Genomic DNA, 12,101 nt, shown 5'->3' on the forward strand with positions numbered 1-12,101 from the left:
GGGCCCAATAAACAGAGTGCAAGCATTACTTTATCAGGCCAACAATATTGGAGGGACAAGAAGCAGAAAGTGGTCCTGCTGATGGCATAAGGGGTCCTATCCTACAGTATAATAAAAAGCCTAACCTACTCTCATGCCCCTGACTCCAAATCTTTAATGAATTCACTATTATGATCCAAAACACTTCATCATAATCTGGTGATACCGATTTAACAACAGGTCAAACCCCTAGGGATACATCAACAAATTTCTAACCACGTTACAAAAACTGTGAAATCATGCCACCCCTGAGCGACTTGTTGCGAGATAGACTGGTCTGTGAAATTAACTGTTAGTCCAAAAACAATTATGGGTAGAGCCCAATTTGGATCCACAGTAGGCCTTTGAGATAGCTCTGTCCTTGGAGAATGCAGAGAAAGTAGTGCAGGGACTACGGGGATGTCAGGAAGCAGACTAATCCAGCTTCAGGACAGGAAGGGCAGTCCTGAATTAGATGAACCTTCCTGAAAATACGTGACAATTAATATGCACAGAAGCCTACACTCACCCAACCTTCAGATCTCATCTACATGCATCCTTTTTCAATGAGTCATGGAAACATACACCAAGGGTTACCTCAGGTAGTGGAGTACCTGGATGTGTCTTGGTCACAGGAACTTTGGAACACCTAGCAAACCTGGAAAAGGTCTTACCACAATTTTCAAAGGACAGGGTACACTCTGAAAAGGGAAAAATGTGTCTTGTAAGCAAGTGCCATGACCTATTTGGGCTATCAAGTAGATGGCAAGATCCAGTGGAGGACAAGGGGAGGACAATGTGAACTTTGCCAAGCCATTTTTGGGTTCCATGGTGTTAATTGTAGTCAACATATACTCCAAATTGTTGGAGATGCATCTCATGAACTCCACCAATTCCTGTGCTACCACAGAGAAACTACGACAATGTTTCTGCATGCATGGGACACCTGAGGTTCTGGTCTCTGACAATACTTTCCAATGGAATCAAACACATTAAGACAGCACCCTATCACCTGTTATCAAATTGATTGGCTGAACTGGAGCAGTTTTTCTTCAACTATAGGACAACCCTCACATAACGACAGGAGTCACCCAAGTGGAATTGTTAATGTGATGGAGGCTTCAGACAAGATTAAGCTTACTGTCCCCAAACCTGGCAGAGAGCCTGATGTTCCAGCAAGGGAACCAGAAGAAGAAATATGATTCTGCAAGGATAGAAAAAGCATTCAAAACCAGTAACACAGACCATGTCACAATCTTCGGCGATAGCCTCATCTGAGTCCCCGGGATCAAAAAGGGGCCTGTGTCTTATAAGGTCCAATTCCAGGCAAAATTGTCAGGAAGCACTTGGACCATCTCTGGAGTAAGGAGCCCGTGCCAGTGCAGACTTCATTACCAGCTATGGTGACGACCATTGCCAGCATTGAACCACGACTAGAGTTTGACACTGCATCTACCCTCTGGATAACAAGGACAGATTCCGAACCAGAAGTGACTGGTGCCCCAACTGAGGCACGGCCTCAGGAAGATCCAGAGGCAGTGACTTTACGATGGTCCCTTCGGAAGCCAGGGTGTCCAATACGTTTTGCACCCCCTGATTCGGACCTGCCTCCAATCGACCCCAGGGTGATCGCTAAGCAGCAGAAAAGGTGGTGGGGTGTTGGGGAACAAATGGACTTGAGGTGGGAGGGATGTTACGATGGCCATGGGGGAATTGTCAATAGATTGCCCCATGGTCATCATAAATTATGGGCTCCCTATGAGGAAAGTGGAAGCTCGCTCAATAGGGAAGGAGCAGCTGCTGAGCAGCTGCTGAGCAGCCCTTTGAGCGTGTTGTAAATAAAGGGTGATGGTGACTGGCCTCATAAGCTTATTGCAGATAGTCTATAATATAATGGGAAAATTAGCTTAACAAAACAGAAGTTGATAATATCGTTGCATGATGAGATTGTATTCTGTGATGGAGTCTATAACATGGCTTTGATTAAGGTCACTGGGGTTTTGTCAGGCAACGGTCAGAAGGAAGCCCATCAAGTTAATACTCTTTCAGAAGCATCAAAATAGTTGTATGAGAATTATAGCTGGCTTAGAAGAAACATGTCTACATTTTAGATGTTATCATTGTGTTTAGATGTGATTTTATTACCGTGAATAAACAAAACACACATTCCAGTGAGAATGAAGTGCATTTGCTGCTATGTTGCCATCTATTGGTGCAGCAGTGTATGACACAGAGATCACATGCCAGTAATTACAAAATTGATAGGTTTAGAGTAAATCATTTGACATTGTCCAGCCAAACACATGAATGCTTGGTGCTCAGTGTATACATTGTGTTCAGATACACAGTGAGTTAGCATGGTACATACTGAAAAATGGGACTGGTGTTCATTTGAGGATAATAAGGAAATTTAAGCCAAACAAAGTCACTAAACCAAGGTTGCATATTTGGCTGAAAACAAATAAATTCGGAGATGGGGATAAATAAGCTGTTTTCTTCATCATGCTTGGGCCTGATGCTGTTGAGATAAAATCAAATCAGTTTTGTCTGTGACACTCCAGTACGATGGAATAGGCTGAAATTCTGGACTTATATTGTGGCATGATGAAGACTGAGCATTGCATTCTTTGAAATAGTATGTTGTCAAGCCAGATCACATTGTCAAATCAAAGAAAACCCCACCACAGTGAGCATAGCTTGAACTTAGAAATCAAACTCAGAGAGACTTTCTTGGTGAAGGGAACTGAAGAACAGTAAAATCATAGAATACGTTCACAGAATCCCTACAATGCAGAAGAAGGCTATTTGGTCCATTGAGTCTACACCAAACAAAATCCTACCTCAGTCCTATTCCTGTAACCTCACATATTTACCCTGCTAATCCCCCTGACACGAGGGTCAATTTATCACGGCCAATCAACCTAACCCGCACATCTTTGGACTGTGGGAGAAAACCAGAGTACCCGAGGAAACCCACGCAGACATGGGGAGAATATGCAAACTCCACACAGTCACCCAAAGCTAGAATTAAACCTGGGTCCCATGTGCTGCGAGGCAGCAGTGCTAACCATTGTGCCACACAATGCCGCCCTAGGCCAAACTTCTGTTGACATGGAAGGATGCGTAGGATGAGACCATGGCCTTGGAAATGCCACAACAGAATGGTTGCAAAGTGCAAGGAAGAAACTAATAAACTTAACCTGAATTTAATAGAAAATAGTACAGTAGAATGAAACATGTTGTAATTACTTGCATACCTAAACTTTATATTTGATTTTTAATTATAGTTTATAACTGTTATGAATTATGGTTACTTGTTTTATTTGTATCATCACAACTTGGCACCTGCCACCATGATGATATTCCAATTAACCATTTATCTATCTGTTATTTTGCTGAACTGTACTAGATTTCAGCAGGAATCAGGCAGTCTAGTTTGCAACCTCAGAGTCAAATATTTGGATTCTACAATTGCCATGGTAGCCACTAAACATTTAAACGTCTCTATTTCTAGTTAGAGTTCTATTGCCGTAGGAAGGTTGGCCATATCCAGATGGCATAAAGGATTTATAAGAAACAGTAATGTCTCAGGTTGTGGTAAAAGTTTCAGGTTACAGCAATGCGCAGAGTCAATGTCATGGTGGGCCTAAAGTTAGTTCAGGAGTCTGAAAATACTCAAATACACATATAACAGACATGGGAACAGAAGTTGATGTTACTGAGCAGGAAGGTCAAAAGTTATCCTCAAACAGACATGGAACATGGGACTAAAAGGGTTGAAGATGTTATTCCAGTGCCCACAGTAAAGATGAAAGTTGAAGATTCACAACTTTCATTGTTGCTACAGTTGCAACAGTGTCTGTGATCTTGGAAAGGGTTCACGAAATCCCTAGGCCACATTTCTTATGCATAACTGGTGTGAACCTGATTAGTTAATAACAATATTCCAGTTCGATGAAGTTATTATTAGACTGGGGTATGATGATACATGCTACTGTTTGCCGTTGATAGGAGGGAACAAAGTCTCATTGAACCTATCACAACTTGGTATGGCTCCTGCTCTGACCAAGACTTCAAGAAATTACAAAGGGTTGTGAATGTAGCCTAGTCCATCACACAAACCAGCCTCCCTTCCACTGACTCTGACTACACTTCCTGCTGCCTCGAAAAAAACAGCCAGGGGAGCATATCTATATCCTGCCATATACTCTGACAATCTTCATCAATACCCACAACTCCACCAATCTTAGTATCATTTGCAAACTTATTGCTCAGACCAGCTACATTTTCTTCCAAGTTATTTATATGTATTACAAACAACAAAGGTCCCAGCGCTGATCCCTGCAGAACACCACTAGTTACAGACCTGCATTCAGAAAAACACCCTTCCACCGCTACTCTCTGTCTTCTATGGCCAAGTCAGTTTTGAATCCATCTAGATAGTTCACCTCCAATTCTGAGAGATTTAATCTTTACACCAGCCTGCCATGAGGGACCTTGTCAAATGCTTTACTAAAGTCCATGTCGACAACATCCACAGCCCTTCCCTCGTAAATCATTTGTTACAAAAAACTCAATTAAATTAGTGAGACATGACCTCCAATGTACAAAACCATGCTATTTGTCACTAACAAGACAATTCAGTTCCAAGTGTGTACAACTCCTTCTCTAAGAATCTTCTCCAACAATTTCACCATCACTAACGTCAAGCTCACTAGCTTATACTTATGTGGGTTATCCTATTTATTTATGTGTTACTGTCACAAGTAGGCTTACATTAACATTATAATGAAGTAACTGTGAAAATCCCCTAGTCGCCACACTCTGGCACCTGTTTGGGTACACCGAGGGAAAACTTAGCATGGCCAATGCACCTAACAAGCACATCTTTTGGACTGAGAGGGGAAACCGGAGCAAATCCACGCATATATATGGAGAACACTCAAACTCAGCACAGACAGTGACCCAAGCCGGGAATCAAGCTCAGGTCCCTGGCAGTGAGGCATCAGTCCTAACCACTGTGCTGCCCTTGCTACCTTCTTAAATATTCTTTAATAAATCTATTAACATTAGTGAAATGAGAGTAGAGATGATTGAAAAAATATTGATAAAAATTTTAGTGTAAAGTACTATACCAGTGGTGACGTTTTCCAAGTAACCAAAATGAGGAGCACGTAAGATGTGGAAAATGAGTTCTTCATCTTTGCTATTGCTATCTGTTGCTTTCAAGTCGTGAGAAGAGATGTAGATTCCATACTTCCCGCTTTTTAGTAGCTCAACTTTTGACGGGCACTGCAGATAAACTATTCGTGGGGCAGCCTTGTCCACATGGTCCACCTGAGCAAAGGTAATAAATTATTCCAAAGAATGCTTCCCTTTACCATTCATCTCTTTATGTTACTGAAGCTCAACATTTTCTACAACCACTAATATTAGTGAGAAAAAAGCTTTCGCTTTCTTTTTAATGAGACTCCCAAAAGCAAAGCAACAAATAAGGAAATGTGTCTAATCTTTTCTCTTTAGTCTCTGTCAAGGGTTCAACTTTAGCAAGCATCTTAAATAATGTGTGTATTAATTCCCATTAGCACTTCTCATGTTTCAATTAAAAGTGCTACTCATAATTCACTGTATCTAGTCAACGGAATAGTTCCAACATTACAATAATCCCTTTTCAACTTAAGTATAATTATTTGCCTACTTCTAAATCTGTTACTCATGTCCCAACTTTCATTGATATAGTAACAGCAAGTTAGCACAGTTGGCAAAAATCTTTACCCACAGGGTTCTTGATGGAACTCTATACCAGGGGGCAGAATTCAGGGCTATCAATTTCCAGTTCTGATGTGGAGATGCTGGCACTGGGCTGGGGTGGGCACAGTAAGAAGTCTCACAGTACCAAGATAAAGTCCAACTGGTTTACATGGAGCCACAAACTTTCAGAACACAGCTCCTTCAATCACTTGATGAAGGAGGAGCGCTTTGAAAGCTCGTGATTCCAAATAAACGCGTTGGACTTTAACCTGGTGTGAGACTTCTTACTGAGTTTCTACTTCCACCAGTCTAAGCTCCCATTTTCCTTTATAAGGAAGCTAGAATTTTAACCTCGGGCATGTAGGAAAGCCAGTAAAGACTGAAGCTTGAGCTTATATATTACACTCTGGAATCTGTTGTTCTGCTAACATAGTTATATGCTCACTAGATTACATTTTCAATTTGAGATAAGGTTTATATGTAAAGCCACTGATAATCTTAAGCCACTTGCCTCAATCGTGAATACAGAGGGTTCACTCTGCAATTTGCCATTGACCAGAAAGCCACGATTACTCATATCAGTGACAATAAAGGTGAACCTGTCAATCTGTGAATCTCCTCCATCATGTTTGTATGCTATGTCCATGTTGTCAATGTCCAACTGTGTGAAGTTGTGCTGATGAAGAACAATCCCTCTGTGGTAGAGTTGGCCAAACTGTGGATGCTGTGCAATGATGTAGGTCAGGTTCTGCGGGGCAGTATCAGGGTCGGATATCTGCAGCACCTCGGCAGAAATGGACTTCATGGAGCCTTCAACCAATCGAATGCCTTTGTTGGTTGACAGTGTGGGCAGGATGCGATCAATGTTCTCAATGATGATGTCTAGACTTCCATTTCTTGTGGACAGCCCATTGCTGACAATGAATCTAACAAAGAGAGTTAGAGGCAAGGCAGCCTTCAGCAAGTTTTCCTGATTCACCATCTCTAGAAATGAAATAACAAAATAATACACACCTTTAACAGGGATTCGGGTCCTATTGCCTCTGTAACAAAGTTCAGAAACAAGCCTCTATGTCATGTGGAATGACATTATACCTAATACTGGCAAACTGTTGCCATCTTACACAGAAGGCTGGATTTTATGGGGTCTTGTGGTCACCAACCCCCTGCTAAAAGGTCACATGGAGCTTGCCCACAATCCCGATGGCTGCCCCACAGCAGTTTTACATAAAGAGCAGCATTAATTTCCTGAAGATGTCACATCCACCCATTTCTCACAGGAAGTTGCACCTTAGAGAGCTGCAAGCGAATCAGATGGCTGACAGCTCTGAAGTCACAGCAGCGCCATCCAGGAGCAGTGGCCACTGCTAGGACATCTGGTCTCACCAAATCCAGGGGCACAGGTCATAGATCATAAGAACATAAGAACACAAGAAATAGGAGCAGGAGTAGGCCAACTAGCCCTTCGAGCCTGCCCCGCCATTCAATAAGATCATGGCTGATCTGTCGTGGCTCAGTTCCACATTCCCGCCCTCTCCCCATAACCCTTAATCCCCTCTCTCATCAAAAACCCATCATAGAATCATAAATCATAGATTCCTACAGTGCAGATAGAGGCCCTTCGGCCCATCGAGTCTGCACCGACCACAATCCCACCCAGACCCTACCCCCATATCCCTACATATTTTACCTGCTAATCCCTCTAACCTACGCATCTCAGGACACTAAGGGAAGGGGCAATTTTAGCATGGCCAACCAACCTTACCCACGCATCTTTGGACTGTGGGAGGAAACCGGAGCACCCGGAGGAAACCCACGCAGACACGAGAAGAATGTGCAAACTCCACACAGACAGTGACCCAAGCCGGGAATCAGAGCCAGGTCCCTGGAGCTGTGAAGCAGCAGTGCTAACCACTGTGCTACCGTGCCGCCCATAGGATCTGACCTTGATAGGTGAGTGATCAGGAGGACAAAGTTCAAAGTTCAAGAGACTTGGGAAGGGTTAAAGGGCAGGGGGGTTGAATCCAATGGGCCATGGGACTCGCAAAGGAGATGTTACCCTTGCCCGACACCAGCTACAACTAAAACTGCAAGCTCCCAACGTGGGTAAAATACCAGCAAGGGTGTAACAAAACTGTTAAGTGACTATTAATTGATCACTTAAGGCCCTCAATAGATCTGAAGGTGGACAGGCTTCCTGACACTGACCATGCCCTCTGTAAGAAGACCAGCTGCTGGATTTTATGTGTAACTCCAACCTTCAAACATGCCGGTCGGAGAAGGTAAAATCTAGCCCAACATTTAATCTCATTGGACGCTTTCAATGGGTATGACAACAGCCATTTATTATTAGTATGGTCATCATGAGCAAAGTAATCTCTAATCAAAATTTTCTTATTTGGCAGCTACCATTAGTGTAAAGGTGTGACAAATGAACAGCACGCACATGACTTAAAACTACTGTAGTTATGTTTTTTAAAAAAGTACAATCCTTCAGATGCCGGAAATCTGAAACAGATAAAAGGAAGTGGTTGGAATGATCATCAAGTCTGTTGATAGGTCACTCTGAAAGATCGGGCCCACAGTTGCCAGCAGCAGGATCAGCTGAGTGATATTCGTAGAGGCAGTCTCCTTTTTTCAAATACGTTTATAGGATGTGGGCCTCACTGGCTAGACCAGCATTTATTGCCCATCCCTAATAGCCCTTGTGAAGGTGATGTGGAGCTGCCGTCTTGAACTGCTGCAATCACTGAGGTGCAGATACAGCTACAGTGCTGTGAGGGAGGGAGTTGCAGGATTTTGATCCAATGACAGTGAAGAATGCTGATATATTTCCAAGTCAGGATGGTGAGTGACTTGGAGGGGAAGCTACAAGTGATGGTGTCCTAGGTATATGCTGCTTTTGTCTTTCTAGGTCAGGGGTCTCCAAACTACAGCCGGTCCCCAGCGAGCCGCATCTGGATCGGAATTTGGAGACAGCTGTTCTAGATGATAGTAGTCATGATGTGGGTATGCCGGCGTTGGACTGGCATAAACACAGTAAAAAGTCTGTAAAACCTGGTGTTGTCAGACTTTTTACTAGATGATAGTAGTCATGGGTTCGGAAGGTGCTGCCTAAGGAGCCTTGGTGAGTTCCTATAGTTCATCCTGTGGATGGTACATATTGCTGCCACTGTTCAGTGGTTGAGGAATGTATTATTTTTTATTCATTTGTGGGACATGAGCGTCACTGGCTGGCCAGCATTTATTGCCCATCCCTAGTTGTTCTTGAGAAGGTGGTGGTGAGCTGCCTTCTTGAATTGCTGCAGTCCATGTTCTGTGGGTTAACCCACAATGCCAGTAGGGAGGGAATTCCAGGTTTTTGATCCAGTGACTGTGAAGGAACGGCAATATATTTCCAAATCAGGATGGTGAATGGCTTGGAAGGGAACTTGCAGGTAGTGGTGTTTCCATTTATCTGCTGCCCTTGTCCTTCTAGATGGAAGTGGTTGTGGGTTTGGAAGATGCTGCCTAAAGATCTTGGATGAATTGCTGCAGTGCATCTTGTAGATAGTGCACACTGCTGCTATTGAGCGTCGGTGGTGGAGGGATTGAATGTTAGTAGAAGTGGTGCCAATCAAGCAGGCTGCTTTGTCCTGGATGGTGTCAAGCTTCTTCTGTATTGTTGGAGCTGCACCCACCAGGCTAATGGGGAGTCTTCCATCACACTCCTGACTTTGCCTTGTATATGGTGGATAAGCTCTGCAGAGTCAGGTGGTGAGTTGCTCATCGCAGTATTCCTAGTCTCTGACCTGCTCTTGTAGCCACTGTGTTTATGTGGTGAATCCTGTTGAGTTTCTGGTCATTGGTAACCCCCAGCTGACAGTGGGGGACTCAGTGATAGTTACACCATTGAATTACACCTCTGGAATTCAGCTCTTTTGTCCATGTTTGAACCAAGGCTGTAATGGGGTCAGGAGCTGAGTGACCCTGGCGAAACTCAAACTAGATGTCACTGAGCAGGTTACTGCTGAGCAAGTGCTGCTTAATAGCGCTGTTGATAGCCCCTTACATCATCTTATCGATGATGGAGAGTAGACTGATTGGGCATTAATTAACCGGGTTGGATTTGTCCTGCTTTTTATGTGCAGGACATACCTGGGTAATTTTCCACATTGTTGGGTAGATGCCAGTGTTGTAACTGTATTGGAAGAGCTTGACTCGGGGAGCAGCAAGTTCTGGCACACAAATCTTCAGTACTATTGCTGGAATGTTATCAGGACCCATTGCCTTTGCAATATCCAGTGCCTCCTACCATTTCTTGATCTCACGTGGAGTGAATCGAATTGGCTGGAGACTGGCATCTGAGATGCAGGGGGCAACTGGAGCAGGCCGAGATGGATCATCCACACAGCATTTCTGGCTGAAGATTGCTGCGAATACTTGTGTATTGAGAAAGGAATAATTAACAATCTAGTTGTGATCATCCCTTGGGGATGAGCGACCACAATATGATAGAATTTTTATCAAAATGGAGGGTGACGCAGTTGACTCTGAGACTAGGGCCCTGAGTCTTAATAAAGGAACCTACAATAGTACGGAGGGCGAGTTGATGATGGATTGGGGAACTTGACATAAAGGGATGACAGTGAGTAGGCAACGGAAAAAACTCAAAAAGCAAATGAGTGAACTGCAACAATTGTTTATTCCTGTTTCGCACAAAAATAAATGGGAAAGGTGGCTAAACTATGGCTTATAAGAGCAATTAGGAATAGTATCAGATCCAAGGAAGAAACATACAAATTGGCCAGGAAAAACAACTTTCCTGAGAATTGGGAATGGTTTAGAATTCAGCAAAGGAGGAAAAAAGGATTAAGAAGGAATAGAATACGAGATTATGCTTGTGGGCAACTTATAAAGTTGACTGTAAAAGTTTCCATCAGTATGTGGAGAGAAAAAGATTAGTGAAAATAAATGTAGGTCCTTTACAGTTAGAAGCAGGGAATTTTATAACGGAGAACAGAGAATTGGCTGACCAACTGACTACACACTTTGGTTTAGTCTTCAGAAAGGAGGACACAAATAACGTACCAAAAATGTTTGGGAACATAGGATTTAGTGAGTGGGAGGAACTGAAGGAAATCAGTATTAGTAGAGAAATGGTATTGGGGAAACTGTTGGGATTGAAGGTCGATAAATCCTCAGATAATCTACATTCCAAAGTGTTCGAGGAAGTGGCCTAGAAATAGTGGATGTATTGGTGGTCAGCTTCCAAGATTCTATAGACTCCAGAGCAGTTCCTACAGATTGGAGTATATTAATGTAACCCCACTATTTAAAAAGGAAGGAAGAGAGAAAAGGAATTGTAGACCAGTCAGCCTGACGTGAGTAGTGGGAAAATTCTTCCCCCATCCCAGAACGGGGAAGCTTTGGCAAGAACGCTTTCATTCAGTTTCTGAGGTGTGGTAGATAACCCTAATAACCCTATCCATGTTAGTTTCAGGAACTGTACACTTCTCGGTGCGTCTTCTCTCAGCTCAAAACGCAATATAAATCTCTGCACCAAGGCCATCAGCACCCCTGTATACTTGTACCAATTATTCACCCACAATCTGGCCTTCTCTTGACCATGTATTGGCCTCACAGAGAAACACTAAACTCAACTCAACACACAGCAAGGGCCTCTCCCCCTAGAAAGCTTACATCAGAGCAGGCAGTTGGAGCAACTCATGGAAATCCCCTCACTGACAGTCCCACACCAGATGAGGGAAAGAATTTGGAAAAGTTATAACACACAGGATAAGGTGCCCAACGGCAGGTGAACAATGTGCTGCCAGGTTGCCCATTTTACGTAAAAAAAACACATCGCTGAGACAGTCGGGGGATACTCCCTGAAGGACGCTGCTCCCTCTAGTCTCCTCTGTATCCCACTGGCTAAAATTAATACTACAGGAACCTTGTTGGATTTTGGGCAAGCTTTCGATCAGCACTCACATTTAAGGAAGTGACTGTATCACTCACTGCAGCCCAGCTTCCACCTTAGATTCACACCTCTTATCAGGTGTAGTGTCTTCTCTAGTTCCTGGAAGGAGCAGATATTTTTGGACCAGGGTGGAGTGGTGGGGGCACTGAAGGAACAGAGTACAACAAATGGAACATTAATTTCCAGGTCATACAGTTGAGTGCCACCTCCAGGCGGTCAATCAAACTGCCTCAGATAAGGTGGAGTGATGTGAAGCCAAGAGGTTTCGGCAGGCATCTTCCTTGCCTGTGAAACCAAGTTGTGCCCCTTCTCATTCATCCTATCACTCATCCTCTTGGACCTGTCCCTCAGCTTTGAGGAGAGGCAATGC

The 12,101-nt window shown here is 43.5% G+C and overlaps 1 protein-coding gene across 1 annotated transcript in view; it reads right to left on the bottom strand.

Annotated features, from left to right (window-relative positions):
- frem1a (Fras1 related extracellular matrix 1a) overlaps positions 1–12,101 on the bottom strand; it is a 160,989-nt gene that overhangs the window by 35,387 nt on the left and 113,501 nt on the right. The window contains exons 25-26 of the mRNA XM_080188538.1: positions 6,281–6,695; positions 5,154–5,355 (exon numbers count right to left, since the gene is read on the bottom strand). Of these exons, the coding sequence (XP_080044664.1) occupies positions 5,154–5,355; positions 6,281–6,695 (617 nt within the window). The remainder of the gene's footprint in view (positions 1–5,153; positions 5,356–6,280; positions 6,696–12,101) is intronic.

This window comes from Carcharhinus amblyrhynchos, chromosome 5 (assembly GCF_965287045.1).
Source record: "Carcharhinus amblyrhynchos chromosome 5, sCarAmb.v2.hapA, whole genome shotgun sequence".
Taxonomy (NCBI): Eukaryota; Metazoa; Chordata; class Chondrichthyes; order Carcharhiniformes; family Carcharhinidae; genus Carcharhinus; species Carcharhinus amblyrhynchos.